At 37.3% G+C, this 27,637-nt stretch overlaps 1 protein-coding gene across 2 annotated transcripts; it reads right to left on the bottom strand.

Moving 5' to 3' along the window:
• Positions 1–953: 953 nt before the first annotated feature.
• pnp5a (purine nucleoside phosphorylase 5a) lies at positions 954–27,637 on the bottom strand. 2 transcript variants are annotated; one of them, XM_028473840.1, is made up of 6 exons: positions 27,623–27,637; positions 3,191–3,360; positions 3,007–3,110; positions 2,720–2,895; positions 1,698–1,888; positions 954–1,611 (listed from the first exon to the last, which is right to left on the bottom strand). In XM_028473840.1, exons 2-6 carry the CDS (start codon positions 3,267–3,269, stop codon positions 1,391–1,393), a joined length of 771 nt encoding a protein of 256 aa, XP_028329641.1. In that variant the 5' UTR covers positions 3,270–3,360; positions 27,623–27,637; the 3' UTR covers positions 954–1,390. The 2 variants fall into 2 exon arrangements, with proteins under 2 accessions (XP_028329641.1, XP_028329640.1); XM_028473839.1 differs by lacking the exon at positions 27,623–27,637 and adding an exon at positions 4,815–5,062.

The following is a 27,637-nucleotide window of genomic DNA, read 5'->3' as shown; positions in this document are numbered from 1 at the left end:
TTTAAAGTGCCACCCCTGGATCACTCCCGGGCCACCAAAGTTAAAGCCCTAGACGCACCCCTGTCACTAATTCTCTTTATCGTAATGCCTTTTTGTTGGTTCATTTGATCTAAATCTTTTATTAATAAAGTGATGACAATTTTTTATAACCCACACAGTAGCACTGGACGCAGCAGTGAGGAGTTTATCTTTGTTATAAAACATTATCTTCAACCTGTGTTTATCTTTGGCGTTTAATGAATGCTTATGTAACATTGTGTAACGTTTACAGATAATCATTCATCTATACTGTGCAGCTCTGTGAAGCATCTGTACGCGACATGGAAATAAACTTTGGGATGTTTTCACGAGTGTCTCTGCTCACTTTTTCAATCCTTTTAAGGCATTAAAACGTAAAAGATACAGAATTATCTTCATTGTTTTGCTGTAGAAACAATAAAGGATTTTCCTCATTGAAAATACCAAAAAAAAAAAAAAAAACCCCCAAAACAATTGAATGTACTGAAAATTAATCTGTCTTTATTTTTAATATTGGGCCTAATTTCAATGATCATCCCTGCCAAAAAATCTGGACACGCCCCTGTAGCTTATGTTTTACGGTATTTACACTTTAAAAAATGTCTTTGTGAAAAAACCAGCCTTAGAATCGCTCACACACACACTTCAGACCAAACTTGTAATAAATAAAGCATTTAATAACAACCATCATATTAAAAAACAAGAGTACAACAAAGCCACTATTATACACATGTTCACAACATTAAGACCTATACAGTAAATTCTGTTCTTATTGTTAAGTTACAGGGCAGACATTTACAAAAATGGATCACATCGTTTAAGTTAAGAACAAAAAAAAAAACGTTTCAAATAATACAAACAACATTACAGCCCGAGAGGAATGTGGGCGACTTTTTTTAATCGAGTTAAGATTTAGTGAAAGATTGTTGCGTTTCTTTTTTTTTTTTTTTACGGATTTCGTCAATTGTTGACTTTAAACTTCATCAACGCGCTAGAGAGAGAGGAAATCTGGTGACGGAAAGATTCTCTGATCGATCGGGAAACGATCACAGAAAAAAAACAGATTGATGGGAATTCTCGTGAAAGTCGATCGCGTGAGTTACAAAAAAAAAGTTCACTCGCACAAGTACAAAGTTTTGATTTATATAAAAAGATATGGGTTTGCTGAGGTCGTCGCAGTCTTTGTCGCAAACCTCGTCGCAGTCTTTGTCGCAAACCTCGTCGCAGTCTTTGTGGTAGTAGTTGTCACATTACATGCACGCGGTTGACGACATGTCGGCCATTTTAGTTCGCTCTTTTCAGTCCGTCTTTAATTTTCAACAGTTGTTTTTTTTCGTAAAACTTCGGTTTAGATGTGGTGAAAAGTCATCCCTCAGGCGTCGTTGTTGTTGTTCTGCTCGATCCTGGTGACCATGGTGGACACCAGCCGCTCCAGCTGCTCCGCCCGCTGCTTGCCCGTCTGCAGCACCTCCTCGTGGTTGGCCTTCTCCTCGCTGTCGTAGTCCATCACCGCCTGGTTGGTGATCAGCGAGAGGGCGAAGACGCGCATGCCGCAGTGACGTGCCACCAGCACCTCGTGGACGGTGCTCATGCCTGTGGAGGAGATGGAACCATGGATCAGAACGGGGGAACGTCCGCTACCCGGGTCGTAAAGATCAGACAGGAAGTGAGACGCTTACCGACGGCGTCCGCGCCCAGCCTGTGCAGCATGCGGCACTCGGCGATGGTCTCGAAGGACGGCCCCCCCAGCACGCAGTAGACGCCCTCCCTGAGGAAGTCTCCGTAGCCCAGCTCCTGTCCAATCTCCATGGCCATCTGCTGCAGCTCCCGGTCGTAGGCGTCCGACATGCACGGGAAGCGAACCCCAAACCTTTGAGGGAAGAGGAGAGAAATATTGGAATAATTAAGTTCAGGCTCCAGCCCAAGAGTGAGAAATAATAAAGCAGGGGTGCACGGGTGGGCGGGGCCAAAAGGAATACACAAAGACAAAAATACAAAAGGTCTCAAAAATCACACAAAACAACAATAAATAACAAAATTTAACAGCCGAGAAGTTGACGACAAAAATAACTTCAAAACACACAAAATGACCATCAAAACACACACAATGACTCTAAAATCACACAAAAAACATACAAAATGACTAAAAAAAAAAATCACACAAAACACCCAAAATGACAACAATAACACAGAATGTTGCCAAAGACAGCCGAAATAACAAAAACAATTAACAAATTAACAAAAATACACACACATTGACTACAAAAATCAGACAAAATGACAATAAAAAATTAGAATACCAAACACAAAACATCAGTAAAAGACAATGTATACAAAGATTTTAAAAACAAACAAAATGACCCCAAAACACAAAAAATTATGCCAAAATGACAAGAAAAACACACAGAAAACTAAACCTACAGGATGACTCTAAAAAACACTCAAAAGGACAACAAAACACACAATACGACCCCAAAAATACACACAATGACGCTAGAAAAGACAGAAAATTAAAATGAACTAAAATGACTCCAAAAACAAAATTTAAAAAACAAAAGCACACAATATGAAGACAAAGACACCAAAAACCACCAGAATTACTGCAAAAAGATGTAAAATGACAAAAATAAATAATAAAAATTCAAGTAACAAAAACACACAGAAGGCCCAGCTTGGTGATTATTCTAAATAAAAAACGTACCGCTCATCATTGGGTCCTGATAAAGGATTATTTCCTGCGAATCCAGGCACGTTGAGGTGGTCTTTGATGATCATCACGTCTCCTACTTTAAAGTCCTGGTTCAGGCCTCCGGCCGCGTTGGTCAGAATCACCGTCTCCACGCCCAGAAGCTTGAAAATACGCATAGGCAGCGTGATCTGCACACACACACACACACACAGGTGGGGGGGGGGGTGAGTTATGTCATGTTTATGTAAGACCCTGAAGGGGAAGGAGCTTTTCTAAGAATCCAGACTTTATGGTCGTACCTTCTGGATTGGGTAACCCTCGTAGAGGTGGAAGCGTCCCTGCATGCAGACACACGGCCGTCCCTTCAGCGTACCGAACACCAGACGCCCTGCGTGGCCGTGAACTGTGGGCAAAGCAGTGGGTTAACGTCACATGTTGCACATCTGGTGCACATCTGTGTGCATCTGCATCTGTGAGGCTCACCTGTGCTCTGGGGGAAGTGGGGGATGTCCTCGTAGCTAAAGGCCACCTGGTTCTTCAACGTGTCAGCGAGCCCCCCCATACCCGACCCACACACGATACCAACGATGGGGCGGACGTCCGTCTGGGCCAGCAGCCAATCAGCAGTGGCCTTGCAGTCGTCATAGCCATAGCTGGAGGACAATAATAATAATAATAATAATGAAAAAGAACGTCATTGTGACGCACAGTTTATTCACACTCTTTCACACAATTATCAAGCATATTTAATAAAGCATGTGATGCACTTCATACGTTTCAATGGAACATGATTTATTATTGTTATTGTTTTAATGTCAAAACAAATCACTGATGTTATTTTAAACTGATATTTATCAATTCATGTGCATCCTATGGAAGCCCGTTTCTGCCACCAAAAATAAGTCATAATTATGAGTTAGTAAAGTCAAAATCACGAGTAAGAAAGTCATAATTATGAGAAAAAAGTCATAATTACAAGATATAAAGTTATAATTATGACAAAGGAGAAAGAAAGTCATTATTATGAGATACAAACTGAGCATTTGCAGCAATCTACCGACACTGTTCCATTCATAATTACACATTAAATAATAATTAATTTCTATGGGAAAATTATTTGTCCAATTTCTGTTTCTTTGCTGATTTACATTAAAAATAGTCATAATTATGACTTGCCAGAGTGATTATTACATTTTTTTTTTTAGTGGTGGAAATTAAGCATTTTCCTTTTTTAATATCAATAAAAAAAGAAAATTAAATAAAGCTGTGCCTAATCTTTTGTCACCTTGTTGCCCAATGATTTCCGGTGGAAAAAAACCCTCCATTGCATTGTTTATGTATTTACACACCTTTGTGTTTCCCAACCTGGCAACGCCGCTCACATTGTGTCATTTATCTTCATTTAAAGGCTTTTCTTTCAACACGTTTCTACCCACGACAACGTATTTTTGTGTTTTAATTCAACAGATTTGTGATGAATTATTCAGGATAATATGATATATTTGAACAAATTATGGAAGCGTTAAGAGTGGTTCGCTATTAAATACTCCAAAAACACACAAAATGAAGATGAACCCCACAAAATGACAAAAGCACAACAACTTTCTCCAAAAACACACAAAATGACCACAGAATTACAATAAGTTCAATTTAAAAAAAAAAAACTCCAATAAAATACTCTTTATACTGGCAAATTACAGGTCAATTCTGTTTCATTTAGAGTAAAAAAATATCATTTCATTGGCTTAATTTACTGTGAAATTCTTTAAATTACATGTAATTCTAGTTTTACCATATATAGATGCCACTTCCCGCGCATGCGTAGAACATTTTTTGGTGAAAAACGCGGTTTCTTCTTTTTTTTTTTTTTTTTTTTTTTTAATACGCCTTGTCGGTTTACAGCGCATGCGCACAAGACATTTCACCCCACATTTCTTGAACATTCCCGGGTACTTTCTTTTTCTTTTTTTACTTTTTGCTCTTGAACGCGCCACACCAACCAAAACCACGTGCTGAACCCCCCGCGCGTGCTGAGGGAGGAGTTTAAAAACGATAAAAATAAAAAAGTACAAAATGTACGAAATGATGGAGGATAATAAGTACTCACCCACTGTTTGCCTCTGGAAACATCTTTCAGGTTTTAAATTTAGTTTCAGTTGATGAAAAAAACTGTATAAATAAAAACGTATCTTTAGCTGAAAATGTTTCAAAAATAGTTTTGAGGTTGTTGTTGAAATTCTTCAAAAAAAGCAAAAAATAAACACTTTAAATGAAAGATAAATTCAAGTTCAGGTTCTCTGAGTTTGTTTTTCCTCCTGTGTTGGTGGAAGAGAAGCTGTGGGTTTATAATGAGACCCTGGGACCCTCCCCCTTTTCATGACGCACAAGGATGAAGCAACGTCATTGGCTCTGAGGACACGCCCTCAAAAAGACACACGCACACACACACACACACACACAAAATGACCCTTAGAACAATCAAAACAATAACTAAAAAACAGACAATGACCCTAAAAACTCACAATGACACCAGAAAACCACACATTTATGACAACACCCAAAATGACCCTAAAGACACCCAAAATGAACACAAAAAGACTCCAAAACATACAAAATGACTCCAAAAAGCTAATTCAGATAACACAATCACACAAAATGAACACAAAACCAAAAATGATTCCAAAAAACACACACAATGACACCAGAAAACACGAAAAAATAAATAAATAAAAAATAAAAATCACATAATTACAGCAGCACCCAGAATGACACCTATAAACACACAAAATAACAAAAAAAAGACTCCAAAACACACCAAATGACTCCAAAAACCAACAGAATGACTCAAAAAAAAAGAAAAAGAAAAGAAAAAATACAATTAAAATAACAAAATCACACAAAATGATTCCAAAAACACACAAGATGAACCAAAAAACCCAAAAAAACAATGACTGAAAAACACACATAATGTCACAAAATGACAAGAAAGAAACAACAACAAAAAAACAAAACAATGAAAACTAAGCCCACATAATAACAAAACACACAATATGACCCTAAAAACACACACAATGAACACAAAAGACTCCAAAAACAACCACAATGCCATCAAAAGCCCACAAGATGACTCAAAAAACACAAAACAACTCAGAAAACACACACACGCACACGCACACACACGCACACGCACACACACCTGATGGTTAATAATCGATCAGTTCATATGATGAGTTCTCAGCATGACTCAGGAGGATGATCTGTGCTCTTATTTTGGAAATCACGTGTGTCTAACCTTTACTTCCTGTTCACATTTATATTTCTCACTTCCTCCAGTAGATTTGGAAATAAGGAACAACCGTAGTGTACGTAGTGTACTAGCTGTGATCCAGTAATTCATTAGTCACACGTGATTGGCTAATCTATCATTTATGTCGGCATTTAGATTAATAAACAATCTGATTATTACTAGAGGAATGAACAAGGTTTTAGTGTTTTTCTTGTTGTTTTATGTTTTTTCCCCCCAAATATTTTGTGTTTTTTTGTTGTAATTTGTTTTGTTTTTGTTTTGTTCTTTGGGGGGTCAATATGTGTAGTTTTTTTTAATCATTTCATATTTTTTGTTATTACCTTGTGTATTTTCTGTCTTTTCTGAGGTGTTTTTCAAATATTTTTCTGACATTTTATGTTCTTTTGTCATCATTTTGTTAGATTTTTAGGTCAATTTGTGAGTTGTTTTTTAAATAATGTCCTATTTTTGTGTTCATATTTTGTCTTTTTTTGTGGTGTCTTTGCTAACATCTTATGTTGGTTTGTTGTCATTGTGTTCATTGTTTTCTTTTGGGGTCAATTTCTGTATTTCTTCATCATTTTGTATTTTGTTGTTGTTGTCTTGTATATTTTCTGTCTTTTTTGTGTGTTTTTGTTGTTTGTATACTGTATTTCTGACAATTTATGTTATTTTGTTGTCATTGTTTTGGATCAATTTGTGTATTTGAAAAAAAATCAATATTTTTTCTTGTTGTCTTGTGTATTTTCTGTCTTTTTGTTTTGTTGCTTTGTGTATTTTTATTTTGTCTATTTTTCGGCCATTTTGAGCCTATACTACTAAGTTGGATTTCCTCTAATGGCGCGAACTTCCCGGGATTTATTCCAACGACGCTGGTTATCTACCGGGGTAAATCTCCATGGTAACTTATGCTAAACGCACACTAAATAAATGTACATTTTTTTTTTCCCTCATTTCTGACATTTTTGTTATAATTTAGTGTATTTATGGAGTATTTTTGACATTTTGTGTGCTTATGGAGTCATTTTGCGTGTTTTGGTTTTTTGTTATTTTTTTAAGTAATTTTTATTTATTTATAGAGTAATTTGGGCTTTTTGTTGCGCGAGTCACACAGAATTAAGCCGAAGGAATGCTTGATGTCTGATTGTCCCCGAAGTCGCCCTCTCCTATCTCTCCACCTGTTAAATAGAAGCCTATGAAATTGAATCTTATTTACATGTATCTAATGATCTGAGATACATTTGTATGCACTAAAAACACTAAAAACAATCCTAGGCTACAATTATCTGTAACATTGTAATAATTTGTAAACACAGGCATGCGCGCGTTGAGCAACCATTATCTCCGCTGCGGCTCTCGTTTTACGACTCTTCCTTAAAGCAATGATCACGTGCACGATGAAAACGACCATAATAATTTACGACGTGAAACAACAAGGAAACATTTATAAAGTCAGACTCCTTCCTGTAAACGGTGTCTGAATCACGGCTTCTCCTGCTGTTCCCGGGCAAAGCCTTATGTTTCCATGGCAACCCAGGAGTTTTCTCTTTGATGAAACAGACCGTGGCATTGATTGCGTTGACCTTGGTTTAATGTTTGTAAGTTGTAAATGAGGAGGATTGTCAAGGTCATCAATGCTTATCTATCACAAATAATAATAATAATAATAATAATAATAATAATAATAATAATAATAATAATAATGCACAGAACTAAACAATGCTACATTTTGTGTCACACTCAGTCATGTGGAGTGTCACCTGAAAGGCACGTCCTGTGATTGATGTCATGATGTGGAGCCAATGGATACTTTACACATGTCAGAGCGTGGGAAAATGGACAAACGAGGGAATATTCGGGACAAGACGGAATGTTAACCAGAAGTATACTATAGACTATAAGTAGGAAACATTTCTCCACCAGTTTTATTTGATACGACAACTTTCCTCACCTTTTTTTTTTAAACCTCATCTGCACATGCTGTCGAAGGTCAACACAGCATGCACGTAGTGCAATCTTTTTACAACAGCTATGTGCATGTTTTATTATCGCAATGAAACAAATACATTTATTTTATTGCTTACTGGTGAATATCTCAAACTGAGGGAAGATAAAAAAAAATAAAAGGGGGCAGTGTTACACCTGGATGAGGGGGAAAGAAACTGGGGAGAGAGAGTTAGGGTGGGATAATGAAAGGAGCGGTTGACACTCAGCTATTTTTGGTTATGCTGAAAGCGTAATGTGATGCTACTTTTTTTTCTTTTTTATCTTTATTTCAAACATGAGAGTGAAATCAGCACAACAAAACAAACAAAAAAAGTAACAATCCGTAATAAATAAACCCATAAATAAATAAATATATATATCAATCATTATCAATAACATGTTCAAAAAGGAGTAGGAAGTATAAAAACGTATTTAATTCTACCCCCTAATCTCTATTATATATGTAAACACACATGCATACACACACGCACACACTTAATTTCCTATGTACAACTCTATATGATTGTCAATATGGTAATATAGTTACATATTTACACATCAATGTACGCTAATATAATGATAACTATACCTGGTTTTATAAATTAATATATCAGTGTCAACAGTAGATTAGATATTCATAGAAATAAATAAATACCAAACAAAATTTAAGAAATAGGTACATAAGTATATATATATATATATATATATATATATATATGTAAATAAATAATAATAATAAAAAACTACTATTGTGCCTATTGTGTTTTGTGGTGTAATCCAGTGGTTCTCATACCCCCTTTCTTGGGCCAGCTATCCACGTTTTATTGTCGCAATGAAATAAATACTATTATTTTATGGCTTAATTGTGACCGTTACCAGCCCTCAATAAGGAAGGGTAAGAAAAACTTCATTAAAGGGAAAGGTATAAAAAGAGGGCAGCGGTACACCTGGGTGGAAGGAAGAAACAGGGGAGAGGGAGTCTGGGTGGGACATTGAAAGGAGTGGTTGAAAGTGTGATATGATGCTACTACAGATACATCTAAAAAAAACTGAATATCATAAAAACGTATAATATTTTTGGTCACTCATTTTAGAAAGTCAAACCATATGATACAGGCTCACGACACAGTGTGACATATTTTAAGCCTTTATTTCTTGAAATGTTGATGATTTTGGATAACAGATAATGAAAAGTCAAAATTCAGTGTCTCAGAAAATTAGAATATTATATAAGATCAATAAAAAAAGGACATTTTAAACAAAAATGTAAGGGCTTCTGAAAGGTATGTTCATTTCTCTGCACTCAATACTTAGTTGGGCGTCTTTTTGCATGAATGACTGCATCAATGCGGCGTGACATGGAGGTGATCAACCTGTGGTGCTGCTCAGGTGTAATGGAACCCCTGGTTGCTTTGATAGCAGCCTTCAGGTCATCTGCATTGTTGAGTCGTGTCTCTCACTTTCCATAGCCCATAGATTCTCTGTGTATGGGGTTCAGGTCAGGCCAGTTGGCAGACCAATCAAGCACAGTAACACCATGGTCATTGAACTGGCTTTTGGTACCTTTGGCAGTGTGTGCAGGTGACAAGTCCTGCTGGAAGATGAAATCAGCATCTCCATAAAGCTTGTCAGCAGAAGAAAGCATGAAGTGCTCTAAAATGTCCAGGTCGATGCTGCGTTGACTGTGGACCGACACCGGCAGATGACATGGGAACCCAAATCATCACAAACTGTGGAAGCTTCACGCTGGACTTCCAGCAACGTGGATTCTGAGCCTCTCCACTCTTCCTCCAGACTCTGGAACCTTGATTTCCACATGATGTGAAAAGTTTGTTTTCATCTGAAAAACAGACTTTGGACCACTGAGCAACAGTTGGACCACTGTGTTTTCTGAAGTCCACAGGTCATTTTAAAGCACTTCGTGCTTCATGGAGATGCTGATTTTCTTTTACAGCAGGACTTGGCACCTGCCCACACTGCCACAGGTACCAAAAGCTGGTTCAGTGGCAAAAAAGTCTTGAAAGTGGTAAAAATGGGCAGAAAATGCATTCAAATTTGATGAAGTGGCAGAAATGGGAGTAATGCAGCAAAAATGCATTAAAAGGAGCAGAAATATGTCAAGAAAAAGAAAATAAGTTAAAATGTGCCAAGTTTGGTGTAGTTGCAGAAAAAGGGTTAAAAAAATAAGAAAAATAGGCTCAAATTCCTAGTTTCTTGATGACATCTGGCGACCCCCTCCCAGTGTCTCGTAACCCCAAATGGGGTCCTGACCCTAAGGTTGAGAATACCTGCAGTAGGGGTAGGCGATAGCACTACTACTTTTGGTTAAAAATGATAATCATAATGATGATGATGAAATCATATTAATTAAAACATGAATTGAAAATACAGAGGTCAGGATTGAAATCAGCAGAAATGATGAAAACTACAGAAATGAATCTATTCAGAAGCCACTAAATACAGTTTAATTCCACTTCTTCATGATGGCATTCCTTAAAATGTGTGTTTGTCACTTATTCATTCCATCATTATGCTCTAAAGTTGTATTTTCATAGTATTCTGTTTAAAATATTGTAGTCGATGCATTACTTTCACTTTTAAACTCTTCTCACCATATTTCATGCTGATTTTTGCCAATTTAACCACATTCACAATGTCACGCCCATTATTTTAGTTTTGGGTGCTGCAGACAACTTAAATAAAGCTTTCAATTTCCATGCTTGGTATAAAGCAAATATGAGAAGGCACCGACATAAGTATGAGGCAGCGTATTAATGTCAGAGGTGTTTAGTAGGGGTCGGTTTAAAGGCAAAGCAATGCTAACCACAGTGAACTGACTAAGAACACAACAACCTACACGCGCACACGCACACAGAGAGTATCTCTGAGAATGAACCAACCTGAGCAACGTGAACATCCACTCCTTAAATGGAGCAGGTGAGCTAATGGCTAATCAGGATCACATGTGTGAGACGAGGAGGGTAATTAGCCTCGCTCGGCGCAGCCGAGCAGACAGGACGACACACGGGGACGCAAAACAGAAATCAACATCCTGGGCTTCACTTTAACTCCAGCAGAAGTTTTCAACTTGTAGATGGATGTAGGGTCAGCTCGTAAAACGGCAGAGGAGATAGGATTGCATAGGGAAACATATACTCTTCAATTCAATTCAACTTTATTTGTATAGCGCAATTTACAACAAAGCCATCTCAGTGCACTTATCAAAATATAAAATTCATGATAAGAAAGGAAAACCCAACAAGATCCACATGAACAAGCATTTATCAGAACCAGGTTCAGAGGTGGCAGCCATCTGCGTCAACTGGTTGGGGTTAGTGGACAGAAGGGCAAACAGAACAGGATAGAGAGATAGAACATCGGAGTGTATTATTAAAAGAACATTAGATCACTTAACACTAGTTAGCTATTGTAGTGACACTGTAGTGGGTGGAACAAAATCAGTTAAATAAGGTCATCCCTGATGTCACTGCAGACGATGTCAGCTCAAAACAGACCAGAGATGCTGCATGAGATTTTTGAAACACTTGTTGAACTACAACACAGGGGGACAGAACAGAAGCTGATTTATGTGGCTCACAGCGCATAGAGGTATTGAGGGAAACAAGATGGTAGACACTCTGGCCAAAAACTCTTTCAAACATATTGAGATAATGGAGGTAGATCTCAGTAAAAGCGAAGCCAAATCAATAATTCAGACCAAAATAATGAACGAGTGGCAGAAATATAGGAATAAAGGAACGAAAGGTCATTACTTCCATCCATTTTCATACCCCCTTATTCCCGTTTAACAGGGTCGCGGGGGTCTGCCGGTGCCAATCTCCGGCTCTCACAGGGCGCTGGGCGGGGGTACACCCTGGACAGGGCGCCAGTCCATCACAGGGCAAAGGTCATTACTTTTATAACATAAAGCAAAAAGTGAGAGGAAGGGAATCAGCAGGAAGAAGCAAACAATCATATCTAGACTGAGGTTAGGACACACTGGTTTAAATAAAACAATGCAATCAATGATAAAACATCCACCAGGACTTTGTGAGTGTGAGTCAGAAGAAATTGTGTAACATCTTATGTGTCACCGCTGGAAGCATACCACCCAGAGAGAAAGACTTAAGGAAGAATTAAATAATTAAGGGACGAGAGTTTTTAATCTTGAAAATGTGCTTAACTTTGAGGAAGGGAAATAAAAAGCACTGTTTAAGTTTTTCAAAGAAACCGAGTCATTGAAAACAATTTAGGGTTTTTATAGATGAAGGGAAGTAGTTCTCTGGTTCATTCTCCAGTTTAGTAGGTGGCGGTAATGCATCTTTAACGCTAGGTGCCACCTGTCATAAAACAAAACGAAGAAGAAAAACAACAACTTGTGGATTGTGGCCCAAAACTTACGGTTTCGAACTTGTTTTATGTTGGTGGCAATTATTTGCCCAGGCCAGTTCTTATCTGCTGAAGAAAAATAATTTTATGAACTCATTGACTGCCATTGACGTACATAAACGTCATTTCAAATCCAAACTTTCACTGCCATTGACATATATGTACGTCAATTGTGTTTTTCAACGGGGGTTGCTAGGAGACACTGTAGTGGAGTTCTCCCATGGATATTGGACTTGTACTGTGATGTAATGATCAACTGGTGCCATGTAGGTGGCAGCAGTGCACCTTTAGATGAGCGATCACCCGTGATCGGCAGAGGTTAGGGGCTGAGGTAAGAAGTTTACGAGGCAGAAAATGGCGCTATGAGAGTTGATGGTGAAGCTCCCAGCACCTCACAGCAGCACACACTCGAGCAGAGCATGTGTGGACCTAAGTCGACTATCGAGAGTGTCGACTTGGAGGACGCCCAAAATACGGTAAGGGAACCATACAACTCTGACCCAGACAGCAAAATATTAATAATTTTGCCATCAAAAGCCCGGTCTCAGTGTTGTTTTTGTTGTTTTTAAGAGGAAACCAATGTTCAGGTGTCACTAAAGCAAAAAAATAAATAAATTAGCCTCAAAGTCAGGTTTTTGAGAGAAAACCTGTTTTCTCAGCTTTTTGCTCAGAAACTGGCGTTTTGTTGAAACGTACCTATTCAACTGCTGATTAAGGAAGAACAAAACAAGCTAGAAACAAAATGTTTTTTTCTAATGAAAGTAGACTATTCTTTCAGAATCATTATTTTACATAGTCATAGTACAAAATACTCTGTGGATCTTCAAAATCAGTCAAAATTCTCTAAAATATCTGGCAGGGAGGGGAATCCATGTATCATTCGTTCATTTGTTTTTCATTATGTAACAAAAACATGAAAAACAAAAAAAACACTCATTATTTGACATTTGTTTCCAAAACCAAAATGAAAAAACAGAAAACGCCTTGTTTTTCATATTCAAGCTCTTTTGCTTTGGTACAGAAAACGAAAAACGGAAAACGAACACCTTTATTCGTTTTCTCCATTACAGATTTACCAAAGTACGTGACCCGGAAGTGAAGCGCTGCACATTCCGAGATATCTTTAGCTCTGCAACACTTAGGAGTCTCTAAATCCTCCCAAATGTCCGTGAGGAGGTTCTGTGCCCAACACCAGCTAAATCGAAAAGAACACGTTTCGGATGCACAGTTGGAAGCAGCGATCTTGTCATGCTGAACTGTCGTTAGCATAGCCGTTAGCGTTGGATGAGAGTACATTTCCGGGTCATGTACTTTGGCAAATCGGTATGAACGAATGATACACGGATTGAGGGGGGTTGCTGTTCTGAAAAATGGCTGCCAGCCAATTTTATTAACAAAATTATTATTTTCACAAGTTCTTTGGAAAGGAACCATTTGGAACCGAAAGAGGAAATCTAAGTATGTGCATCTGAGCTGTTTCCATATCACCAAAAAAAAAAAAAAAATTAAAACATTGAAATTCTTCTTGTTTTTCATGCTTCATCCTTTTTGTTTCCTTGTGTCTATTGTTCCGCTGTGTGTATTTTCTATACGCCAAACAACAGGAAGACAGTGACCCAATTTCTTTGTCACGACTAAAGTCACAAGCAAATGACCGGCCACAGTCACATTCCATTACTATTAACACTTTAATTATGGTGACCTAAAACAAACTGGCAGTGCTCGACATTCCCTTCAATCATCAGAAAACGTTACCCAATGTCTATTGACTTAGCAGATACACTTTATACAGAGTTTATTATAAACTCTGTATAAAGTGGAACTTCCTTATAAACTGTTTATAAAGAAGTAGCACATTGGCCTAACACAAAACAAACTGAGTTAGATAAGTAGATGTGTAAATGTTGTCAGCACATGGGCTAATGTGTGATGGTCATGTGAAATCCACCCCAGCCAAAACACAAGCTGTCTCCACCACAACAATCCCACCGACCCTGTTGGGGACATTGACTTGCTTTTGGCATTGACATGCAAGAGAACAACATCACCCCCCCGCCCCCGTCTGATAACACTTTCTACGTATTTGACACATTGACCCGTCTGCCCCTCCTCTCGTTTTTTTTCAACACGCCTTTGTTTCAGCCAATGAGTGGGGGTGAAAGAACTGCAGTGCAGTAACCCACCAGAACCTGTTTTTGTTTTTACTGACAATAGAAATTAAATAAAAAAAGTTTCCTCAATTATTTTTATTTTTTATTTTTTATTTATTCAGTTTATTTCCGACATGGTTACATTCACTTTTTTTTTATTTTTTTTTTTTACATTTTTTGTACATGCCGAAAAAGGAGACGAGAGAAGCAGTTTGCTTATCCAGGTCCCGTCCCCTGTTTTACCATCGCAGATTTACATGGGTTTACATGTCTCTCTGGTCAAAACATTCTTGATTTCTTCTTTTTTGTGTATTCTCATCTGTAGTCAGTGTTGTCCTCTATCTTTGTTTGTGTTGGCTTGTTCCCTGTCAGACGTTGTTAGCATTCCTCCAGTTCAAGAATAGTTCCTCTTTCGAAGGTGTTTGGAAGATTCTTCCCTTTTCATCCACAATGTCACCTTGTTTTGTCTCTTTTATGTCGGCAAGGAAGGTCAAGAACAGGGGTGTCAAACTCATTTTAGTTCAGGGGCCAAATACAGACCAGTCTGATCTCTAGTGAGCCGCAGATTATAGAACTATTTTAACATCATTGTTCCGTAGTTTTCAATATCAGTTCATTTAACTTAAAAAAACATTGATTTTGTTACCAATTTTTGTGTAATTTAGAGGAATTTTGTGGAATTGTTTGTGAGAAATTGCAAGATTTGTTGAAAAATGTTTTGAATGACTTTTTTTTCCACCATTTGCAATTCAAAATGACTACATTCATGTGATAGAAACAAAAGGAAAAATGCAAGAACCCAAAAATGTTTTGTGGAGTTTCGGTAAATCTGTGAATTTTGAGATATCTACAACTGGATTATTTGGTAATTTACACAATAATCCATGTTTTCGCTGTCATTTTTACTTTCTCCTGTGGGCCAAATTAGATGCTATGAAGGGCCGGATTTGGCCCTTGGGCCTTGAGTTTGACACACGTGGCCCAGATACAGAATACAATATCAGAGAAACAACTACACATACAGTACCTACTCAAATTACTCAATAGCTCCAGCATCCGCAGGGGTCTCAAACTCATTTCAGTTCAAGGGCCACATATGACCCAGTTTAACATCTAGTGGGCCGGGCCAAAAAACACTATGTTTGTGTAAAGAAAAAAGCACAAATTCAAACAAAATCCTGAATGATAAGCAATTGGTGAAAATTTGTTGACTTTGCAACTCATTTTCTTGAAATATGGCAATTCTATAGGATAATTTCCAAGAATTTTCCAGGTTTCTAAAAATAATTTTGATTTAATATTCCTGTAAAAAATGTAGTACTGCAATCCCCATCGTATTTTATCCACAGCTTATATGGTGACTTACAAAAAGTCCTGTTTTTGCTGTATTTTTTACTTCAAACAAAATCAGAATTGGCCCGTGGCCCTTGAGTTGGACACGTGCCTTAAAGTGTATCTGGACACGTCGTGATTACATCTGTTGTATGTATCACCAATAAACAAAAGAATATGGACATTTAAAGCTGCTGGGGAGGACATTTTTTAAACTGCAACTGTATTTTCTACAAAAGTTGTTCTTGTCCAGTACTAATGCCAATGGGATCCCAGAAACCCTGCCAAAGATGCAGTACTAATGTTTTAACAAAATGCAAACCAAACCAAAACAATCGCAGATATTGATATTTTGGTTTCAGGAAAACAATACAAAAAAGCCGTCTGACACGCAAGAAATCACAGTGACAACATCTTCAGTTTGATGCTATTTTTGCATTTTTCTACGGATGCGCAAAACCTTTCCAAAGTTCAAGTCACATGACTATTTGTCAGCAACCCGTTTGTTGATGGCGGCGACAACACAAAACATTTGAACGCTGATTTCGACTTCTACATTACTTTGTGAGTAAATTATCTTAGATTTTCTGACCTATGACTATGACTATCTATTACACTATTTCTTTATCTGTTAAAAAAAATGATTGACGCGAGCGGCTTAAAGATGAGCAAAATGCCTTGTGATCATCTCATTATAGTGATTCCCAGTTGGAAAATGCTGCAAGAAATGTGCGAGATGGCAGACAACCTGACAGAGAGGTACTTGTTCTCTATCGAGACACAAAATAATCAAAAATATCCAATGTGGTTCGTTGCACCAAACGACAACCAGCCTTTGAAGGCTGCGACATGGCCTGATGAAGCAGTTACTTGGTAATACTATACTATACTACTTTTTCGGAATGTCTTTGCATGTCTTGAACTATCTTGGGTCTGTTACAAAGCACAGCAGTGAGTCTTCCATGTCTACGAAGCAACAGCAAAGTCATCCTTAGCTTAAAGCTACCATCTCAAAGATGGTCCGGACTTTATTTTGGTGGGACATTTTTGCCTCTTCAGGCCAAGTTCTGTCTCAGTCATTGGACATTGTAAAGATTTAACGCTTCATGCTGTATCCAATCATCTAAAGCCCAAACACAATATACAGAGTTGGTACTCTACACTTCACTGGTTTTTCCACTGTAGATGTTAGATGGTGTGATTTCTTTTAAAAATGCCATTAATGGAAGACTTGATTTGAGTTCAAAATTATTATTACTTTTGCTGTTCGTGATGTCCCTGCTCATGCCACTAATAACTGACCAATTAACAGCAAAGAGCAGCAAGTTCTGGAAAGACCTTTGGCGGTCTCGAGGGATGTTGCCTTTTTCAAATTTTATTGTGGAATCCCACAGGGATCTTGCTTAGACCTTTTCTGGTAATCTTAGGCAACCATTCTAATCTAAGTCAGAAGAAATACAACTGATAGTGTAAGTAAAAAACAACGCTAAGCTTTTTTGGTTAAATATGTCGCTGCTAATCTCAGACAAAGTATAAAAATGCCTTTGAAAAATGAATCCAATCAAGCTCATCAAGGTTGCATTGCTGACACTATCCCAGTTTATCAACATGGAACAGTTTCCCCAATCCTCACTCCCTCCAAGCAAATATCTTCGGTATATAACTGACAAACAGAAAAATCAAGGCATAGTTGCTAGATACCAGTGGTGTGTCGAGCTGTGGACTACTTTCATACCTGTCAAATTCTGGACGAACCAAGGGGAATAGGTCGGTGGTAATAGAGGGCTGTGTCAGGTGTGATGTTATTGCCTTCGTTTGCGCTAAGGGAGGCCAATGGGGTCGCCAATGACATTCACCCCTGGCACCCTCTCCGCTAACAACCAGTTTTATCTCACTTTTTAAACTGGCCTAATTTTGGTGGCCTCCCCGTATCTACTCTCCAAACAGCTGTGGCTTTCTGGCCCCTTAGTCGCCAAGCTCACTCTGTGCTGTTTAAACATTCAAACCAACAGAAACAATGTCTGTACACTGTTAACACTCTGTCAGTCAGTCAGTCAGTCAGTCAGTCAGTCAGGCTGTCTGTCCATTATAGGGCAGAAAAACCTCCACCCACAGCGGGAGCATCTATTTTGAAGCTTCTAATAGTTCTAAACAGATGTAAGTACTTCATTGTGACCTTGAATGTTGTTCTTGCTCTTTGTGGACAAACACTTTCTCTAAGCATTATGAAATCAGTTAAGATCTATCTTTAATATTGACTTCAAGTCACTTTTTCCACCCAACCCAGACCAGATAAATTTAAAGCCAAGGGTTATCTGGTTTTAGTGCTTTGTTACACAAAGTGGGGTCAAGTTGAAAGGGTTGTTAATTTATGGCATAATAACAACTACTCAGGCTAAATGTGTCAGAGTGCAGAAGGGAACGCACTCATTAAGCTATCCTGTGTTCATAATGGGAGACCAAACAGCCCCCAGTTTGACCAACACCATGTCCTGTAAGGTCAAGATTAACTTGACTTTATATCGGTTTGCCCTGTATGTGTTTGACCTGCTCATATGGGGTCAAAGACTCTCAGCTTTCCACTACACTAACTCTCGTCCCCACTTCAAATCCAAACTAATGCTGCTTTCCAGGCAACTCTGGATTTTCTGATTTCGCACTTGAAAAAGTGCACCCCGATGTCGGAGCTCCAACTTGAAAAGGTCAGAGAAAATAATTTACCCCCAACATCTGACGTTTTACAACAAATGGCGGCACTCGTGGAGATGCACATAGTTTCTGTTTGAATGACTAAAAAATGCAATAAAAATGTAATTTATAGTGGTGAATTTAACTATTACGTTGTTTTGCCTGTTTTTCATTTAAATGTGTGCCAGAAGACAGACTTTCTGTTCTTGCAAAACTCTTGCGACTTGCCATGAGAAGAAAAGGTCTGGAACCCTTTAAAGATCTATTGAAATTGTACTAGTCACCTGAAAAAGTTATTTTTTCCTCCTTTCTAATACGGAGTTTTGTTTCGTCTGTTGGGTTTACTCTTGGCTAAGAACACAAGTGGAGGCCAATGTCAATCCGGGACTTGATCGATGTAGTATGTCTTCATGATCTGCAAGAAATATCATGCAGAATGTTTTTCTTGAAGGAACTCATTGTCTTCACCAACGACCTTAGAACAGCACAAAAACATGTCTCATCAGAGGCATGGCTAGTCTTGTAGTACTTGAGACCAGTCCTGGACAGGCCAGACTTGGGATTTCCATCAAGACCAGTCGAGACCAGCGCTGATTTGCTGTTCTTCAACTTCAATAGTGTGATTACAATGAGAAGCACTTGGAACTGTTCCTGATTAATGAATTTTGTAATTTAGCGTTAGCTCAGTGATACTTCTTCCTCCTTGGAAATCTTTTCCATTGCCTCATGTGTCTGACACCTGCAAAAACTCAGACATTAGTCCATCTTATTTCTAGTCAGAAACTTACTTTAAAACTCCCTCACCTGACAAATGAGCAACTCTACTCTGAAGGCTGTACATTCATTGCTACTGTCACTAAAATACATGATCCGTTCTCTAACGCTTTTACGTCTCGTCTCATCACCTATAAGCGCTTATCCTGTACAGGGCCGCATGTCGGAGCCTATCCCTGCAGAATGAAGGCGTGAAACCGTGAAAACTCCTCTGCATAGGACTCCAGTCTAGCGACAAGTTGGGGCCCACCAGCGGGACTTGAACCTACAAGCCAATTACTGAGAGGCAGCAATCCTCACCTTTTTCATAGCCTGTGATTATTTCTTGAGCTAGCTAGAAGTGCTGCTGCTAGCTTGTTTATGGCTACATCTGGCGTAGCTGCAGATAATAGCAGGAACGTTCAGTGTTAGATTACAGTTTTTACAGCTGTCATAGCATCCTATTGATAGGTCGTCAAACCCAGGGTTGCTTACGCAGCAGAAAAAAAGGAATGTATGTGCAGACTGTACAGTCTTTTGAAAAATTCTTGCTCCGAACTGTAAAACATTTATGTCTCCAAATAAAAACCCATTCATTTGACTTTTGTGTGTCATTCTTGCTGTAAAGTCTCTTAAAGTTACGTAAAACTCAAGCAGTGGCAGTGGATGTGGAACAGGTCATAACAAGCCCATGTAGGTTTACAGTATGTGTCGAATGCCATCGGTTAGAAGACACATTCCTCTGTTACGTGAACAGGACACACTGCAGGAACCATTATATAAGCATCCAGTTTGACGCTGTCTAACACAACCATGAACAATCGCAATCAAACTGAGTTTGCGCTTCCATGTTTAAATGATATGTAAAGTATATATAATAAATAAATGACAGATATCAGTCCCTGTATGATTTCCTCAAATGAAAGTTCCTTCAACAATTTGAGATTGAAAATGACTGCCATCATGACCATGTGATGTAAGCGTGGGGAAAACTGTTTGCAATGCAAGTATTTTGGAGTTTCACTGATCACTATAACTGACTTTTCTGTCATTCTTTGTCATTTTTCTTTTCTCCTGCGAGCCGAACTGATGCACGTGTCAAACTCAAGGCCTGGGAGCCAAATCTGGCCCTTTATTGCATCAAATTTGGCCCGCTTAAGAAAGTAAATAATGATAGGAAAAACATGAAATTAGCAACTAAATGAGTTGTAGATATCTCAGCTTTAGGAGGCTAAATGGGACCACTCTGTTGTATTCCTTCTCGGCTCACTTTAGATCAGGGGTCACCAACACGGTGCCCACGGGCCCCAGGGCCCACATGGACAATGTGAGGTGCCCCCAGGAGCTCTGGTCAACAATGAGCTCCATCTAAAATCTGATTTACTTTCCAGGATTCAAACTCACAAAGATAAATACATGTGACAGATGTACTGTAGTTAGTACTTAAGTGAAATACTGCTGCACATGATTAGTTTTAGTATTAAATTACCATCTTTAAATGTTTGATTTCACTGAAACATTATGAGAGATGTCTTAAGTGTTGCAGATATGGTGTATGGGTTGTGATTTGTTATATACAGTATAATATGATAAAGATAGATTTTTAAAAAAGCAAGGTGGACTTTCGTAAAATATGACATTGTTACATTTTACGAATGTTACTAGGGATGTCCCAATACAACTTTTTCATTTCCGATATGATACCGATATTGCAGCCTTGCGTATCGGCCGATACCGATATTGATCCGACGTCAGCATGAATCATACATACTTTTATTACTTTTTTCTTTAATAAAAAAACAATAATGACTTATTTTGTAGTGTGGCATGTTAGAAAAGGCTTGATTTAGTGTTGTTACTCAAACAGAGAACAATGGTCAGCAACAGTAGGTATGAGATAAAATGACCCATTTATTTAGCTTCATACATTTTAACCTTCAACGTAATATATACAGTATTCTACAATTGAATATAATAAATAAAACATGAAAACATAAAATTCGGAAATTTGAATCCTGTATTCGGATCAACACACCTCTAAATGTTACATTACATTTAGTATTTAAGAAGGGATTTTAAAACTGGTAGCCCTTCAGACTATGCAGTACTTATGAAGTAGCTCAGTTTCAGAATGGTTGGTGACCACTGGTTTAGATGGATACAGGCCTCTGTAGACCAGTTCACACACACAGAACAACAAGCGTGTCTTTCTGACTTATTTTTCCACATTTCTGGAAGTGCGATAAATGTGTTTTACGTAACACACTATCTCCAGTGAGATAACTGAGTGGGAAACACCTGTGATCAAGGGCCGACAAAAACTCAAAGGTTGTTTTTTTTTTTTGCGTTCATTTACAGGTATTGTGGCACACATGGTCAGATGATGCCAAGATTAGAGTGTGTCAAATTGTAAAGCAGCAGCAGACATGTGCTGTGTATCTTTTCTCATGCACTGCACCGACTCATGTGACTCAGCATTACAGGGCGTCAGTGTTTACGACGATTAAACCCTGAAGTGGCAACGCTTACACGAGAGGGTGAAGCTGTGACCTGGAGACTGTGTGTGAAAAACACTTCGTGTTACATACTGTGCTTGTAGGCACATGTGGAGAAGGTGGCATGACAGGGAATATTGATGGAGAGATGAACTTATTCTGCCAATTATTGGAAAAAAGAAGCAGCAAAAAGAGGAAAAATATTGGAAACAAAAAGACAAAAATGAGGAAAAAGGCTTTTCAAAAGGGCAAAGTGAAAAAAGAGAAAATATTGTAAAAAAAAAAAAAAAAAATAGAAAAGAGGTTTTCCAAAAGGGGGAGAAAGAAGAAAAAATTAAAAACAGGGGGGAAAATGGGAACAAAAAGGGGAAAAAACGGTTTTCAAAAAGGTGGGAAGTTGGGCGAAAGAAAGAAATATTGGAAACAAAGAGACACAAAAAGGAGAAAAAGGCTTTTCAAACAGGGGGAAGAACAAAAAAGAAAAAAAAAATGGGGAAAAAAATGGAATACGAGGAACAAATGGAAAAAAAAGAGAAAGAAAGGTGGGAAGTTGGGGGAAATTAAAGAAAAGAAGAAAACACAATATTGGGAACAAAGGGGCAAAAAAGAGGAAAAAGGCTTTTCAAAAGGGGGAAAAAGATGAAAAAGTAAAAAAAAAAATGTGGAAAAAATGGAAATTAAAAAAGAAAAAGTTTTCAAAAAGGTGGGAAGTAGGGGGAAAGAAAATATTGGAAAAAGTTAAAAAAAAAAAGAAGGAAAATTGAAGGGAGGAAAACAAAAGGAAGAAAAATAATGGAAACAAAGAGATGAAAAAAGAAAAAACAGGAGAAAATTGTAAAATAGGGAAAAAATGGAAAACAAGAGAGAAAAAAGATTTGAGGGAAGTTTTGGAAATAAAGAAAAAGAAGAAAAGACAATATTGGGAACAAACGTTTAAAAAAATAGGGGGGAGTGGGGGAAAGAAAAAAGGTGGAAAAAGGGAAAAATAGAAACTGTGCGAGAGAGAAAAAAAGAAAAGTGAAAATGGATCAATTAGATTTCTAATGGAAACTAATCACTATCAAATGCCAGCACGAGTGTTTATTTGTGTCAGACAAAGTGACATAACAGATGCCCGACAGAAACTGTTTGCCTTCTTTAATCTCTGTGTCAAGGCCTCTGGATCTGCTCAGCTGTGGTTTCAACCAGTCAGAGAGCGAGCAGCGAGCACATCGCTGGGTGAATTATTTCTATAACCTGGCAAAGTTAGAGTGTGAACTTTAAACCGTGAGTTTATATCAAAATTGAAGAAAAAACAAAGTGTGGGAGGCTTTAAGGGGATCCTGCACTGTTTTTATAAATGTGGCCTAAAACCTTTGAAATGTCCTTATTAGAAGATCTATGCCAAACAAAACACCAAATTAAGTAGGGACTACTTTACAGTTTTAAAGTCTGTTTTCTGCCATCTTGAAATCACGTGATTGATTACAGCAACAGTTCCCACTCTGTGGTAGTAGACAATGAAGCAGAGAAGAAGAGCTCTCCTAAGGGACCTTTACTCCCCTGTAAACAGTGCACTGACATGCTCTGATGGCTGAAGTTAGCGAGTTATAAAGGACTGTTGAAGATGCACAAACCCTTTTGGACATGTCGCCCCCATGCGGTCATAGATTATTTTTTGTTACACCTGTTTTTATCCTCTTTCGGTAAACAAAAGAGGTTTACGTTAGCATCTTTAACTATTTGTGGTTATTCAGAGCAACAAAAAGCAGCACAAATTGGCATTTTGACAGAAAAAGCTGCTAAATGCTCTAAAAATCAGGCTGAATGTTTCACTCCAATAGAAAACAATGGGATGTTTACAGGCAGTGGGGCCGTGTGACATCATCAATCACATGATTTCAAGATGGTGGAGCACAGGCTCTAAAACAATAAAGTAGTCCCATTTATAAAAGTTAATAAAAATAATATGGTGCAAAATAATGCAACATTTGTAAAAACAGTGGAGGATCCCTTTAAAACTAAAACTTAAATAAAGTGAATGGGGGTAAAATAGGACGCATCTCTTTGATTTCAGCAGGTTTGCTAATAAATGTCCCAGAAATTGTTTATTTTGATTTATTTAACACAATCTCACGGTAAAACGTGACGGTGTCATGGAAGTGATGGATTACTTTTACTACTTTCAAAGTCACATATTTGTCTTTTTGTTGAGTTATTACTTAATATAACAAATTTTGTGAAACAGAGTTGTTGTATTTTTATCAAAAAACTGTAAAGTTAGTTGCAACTTTTACACTAGAATTGACACGCACTCGTCCTGTCAAGTTAAAGATGATTATTAACGTTTAAAATAATTGGTCTGAAGCGATTACGATTAATTAAAAAAAAAAAGCAAATAACCGCGTTATTTTTTCTTAGTGCGTTATTTTTCTGTAATTAATTAATCGCAATTAAGGCCCTAATCATAACACCTAATCTCTATGCACAGAGTACTTTGATCAAAGTTAAAAAGGTTGAAGCCTTTCCCTCCCACTTCCTCTGCTACTTCAACATCTGCAGCAATCATGTGAAAGCGTTTCATCCTTGTGAGAACTTGATTTGTGGAGAAAGAATTTGATGAGCTATTTGCAGCGTGCCGTGCTGCAGCGCATTAAATGAGGCAAATGGAAAAGCATGGCTTACAGTGTTGTGAACGTCAAACGTTATAGAGAGAAGATAAAACTCAACATTTTCACATGAACATTGAAGAACAGTCATGTGGAGACAGGACCATCTATAAGGGGGAATTAAGGGGAGAGATTTATGGGGTCCATCCATAAAGTCAGTAAAATGATGATCTATTGTTCTATGAATCTGTGATAAACACATTTATTTATTGATCTGAATATTATCCACTGTTACCCAGGAACAATTAATAATGTTTGAGCCATAGTATATAGTCATCTAGAAGATGTAAATCCTTGTTTTATTCAGAAATAAAATTGGTTTAAAGTGACCAAAATTGATGGAAAAGGTGGTGAAATGGGGTTTTAAAAACCACAGAAACTGGTTAAAAGTTGCAAATTAGAGTGGGAAAAAAGCAGACAGAAAAACATGGTGTAAAAAGTAGTTTAAACTGGCAAACAATGGTCATAAAATGTCATGAATGTGGTTAAATTGGCGAAAACAAGTATGAAATATTGTGAAAAGAGGCTAAAATTGACAATAATGCTCAACATATGTGACATTAGGTGGGAAAAATGGTGGAAAGGGTTTATAAGTGCCAAAAACCACAGAACTTGGTTAAAAATTACAAATTTGAGTAGCCAAAAATGGACAGTGTCAACATTGGCTTAAAAGTGGCAAAAAAAAGTAGGAACAATTAGTTTAAATTGGACAAGGCAAATCATGAATGTGGTTACACTGGCAAAAATAAGCATGAAATATGGTGAAAAGTGGTTAAAAGTGACAATAATTGGTCAACATATGCAACGTTAGGTGGGAAAAGTGGTGGAAAGGGTTTTATAAGTGCAGAAAATGTCTTGAAAGTGGAAAAATGTGCAGAAAAAGCATTGAAATTGGCAGAAATGGGACTAATGTAGCAAAAATACACTAAAAGGGGAAAAAATGTGGCAAGAAAAAGTGATGAAAATTGGTTAAAGTATGGAAAGTTTGGTGTAGTTGCAGAAAAAAGTTAAAAATAAGCAAAAATGGGCTCAAATTGTTCAGAAAAAATCTTCCTAAAAGTTTCCTAAAAGCATCTGGCGACCCCCTTTCAGTGGCTCGCAACCCCAAATGGGGTTCCGACCCTAAGGTTGAGAACCCCTGATCTAAAGTCTGGCCTGTTTAGGTTTTGTTTGCAGCAGGAAACATATTTTAGTATTTAGGTTTATGAGGTTTAGCACTTCTTTCTTCTATTCATTGACGTTGTGTTAACTGGGAACGTGTTGTTGTTGCTGCTGCTGCTGCTTTACGTGGAGGATTAAGACGGAGTCACATGATCTCCATCCTGTAACTGAGGTGAACTCTTTCCTTTGAAGACAGTAAGTAACTCAGCGGCTGATAACAGCTGATGAAACTTCACGAGTCTCTTTAAACACGTAATAATGGCTCCTCAGTGTTTGGATGGGATGTCGGGAACTTATGGTTTAAGCCAAGACAAATAAATAAAACGGATAAATATTTTAGTTTAGTTTGGATACAGTTTATATTTTCAACTATAAATGATAGTTAAAAGCCTTTTTTTTAATGTCAGTTATCACAGAAACTCAAGAACGATTGAATAGCGTTAGACCAGACATAGGCAACTGGTGGCCCGGGGGCCACGTGCAGCCCATGCTCTAATTTAGTGTGGCCCACAAACTCAACACACAAAACCACAAAAAAAACAAAAAAAAACACAAAACGTCAGCAAACATGAACACAAATGTCTCTAAAAACACAAAATGACAACATATGTACACAGCACATCAGGATAACACACAAAATCAAACAAACAACCACAAAAAAACACAGAATGATACAAATATTTTTAAAAATGACAGAGAAATTTACAAAACCACAACTAAAACCACACAAACCGACCTCAAACAAACACAAAAGTTACTCCAAAAACACAAAAATGACAACATATTTATACAGTACAACATAACAGAAAATGGGAGAAAAATATACAAAATAAAAGAAAAATACACAAAATGACAGAGAAATGTAATAAACAAAACATGTCAGTAAACATGTACAAAAATGTCTCCAAAAACACAAAATGAAAACACATTCACACATTGCATCATGAAAACACACAAAATTAAAGATAAATACATGAACAACCACAAAAAAACTTCAAATGAGACAAAAATATAAAAAATGACTGAGAAATTTACAAAACGACAACAAAAACCACACAAAACAACCTCAAGCAAACACAAAAATTACTCCAAACACCCAAAATGACAACATATTTACAGTACAGTACAACAAAAAATGTGCAAAATGGGAGGAAAAAAAACTCAAAACTACCACAAAATAACACAAAATGGGAGAAAACAAGAACAAAATGAGAGAAAAATATACAAAATGACAGAGAAATGTAAAAACATGCACAAAAATGTCTCCAAACACATAAAACAACAACACATTCACACATTGCATCAGGAAAACACACAAAATCAAAGAAAAATACACAAAACAACCACAAAATAACACAAAATGGGAGAAAAATATACAAAATAAGACCATAAAATATCACTTGTAAAGTTTCAGGAGTATTTTCTTTAATGTGTGTTTTCTATGATTCTAGAAAAATTCTGAAGTTGTTTAAAAAAAAACACAAACTCAAAGGTCTAAATCACTTCCTACATGTAACCTCAATGTCTGTAGGTTTTTGTCAGTGAATATATATATATATAGTTTAACCTTTGTGTTTTATGTAAACAAGGACTCTGGCCCTAAAAGAACAAACTGAGGTTAATTTAAGGTAAAACTCATTATTTGGCACAAGTTTGATGTTCCTATTATATAAATGGAGCAAACTGTGTCAGTTTGACCTCAAAGGACAACCATGACAAGGCATTTTTTTCTTTTTTTGGTAAAAAAAAACCAAATAAAATAAAGTAAATGTCCAGAAATGTCTTTCATTCATAAATTCTGATATATATATATATATATATATATATATATATATATAAACAAAAATCATTTTAAAAATATAAAAGAAAAAAAATTGGATGATGTACATTTTCATCATGGACTAAAAACCAAAGGGTTTCAGCATGATGACGTTGTAAGTTGACTTTTAAATCTAACTTGTTCTTGGCCAGAGTAAATACCACAGAAGACCACTAGAGGGAGTAAAAGGTCTCACACACACACACACCTCAGTAGCTGTTGG

This window comes from Gouania willdenowi, chromosome 18 (assembly GCF_900634775.1).
Source record: "Gouania willdenowi chromosome 18, fGouWil2.1, whole genome shotgun sequence".
Taxonomy (NCBI): Eukaryota; Metazoa; Chordata; class Actinopteri; order Blenniiformes; family Gobiesocidae; genus Gouania; species Gouania willdenowi.
This window is presented reverse-complemented; position numbering and strand designations above follow the sequence as displayed.

Bases quoted from the DNA above. Each gene is read 5' to 3' on its own strand.
- pnp5a (XM_028473839.1), bottom strand. From the start codon at position 4,837: ATGTTTCCAGAGGCAAACAGTGG. The intron at 3,111-3,190 runs GTGAGCCTCACA...CTTTGCCCACAG, and splicing joins CCACTTCCCCCAGAGCACAG to TTCACGGCCACGCAGGGCGT. The intron at 2,896-3,006 runs GTACGACCATAA...GTGTGTGTGCAG, and splicing joins AGGGTTACCCAATCCAGAAG to ATCACGCTGCCTATGCGTAT.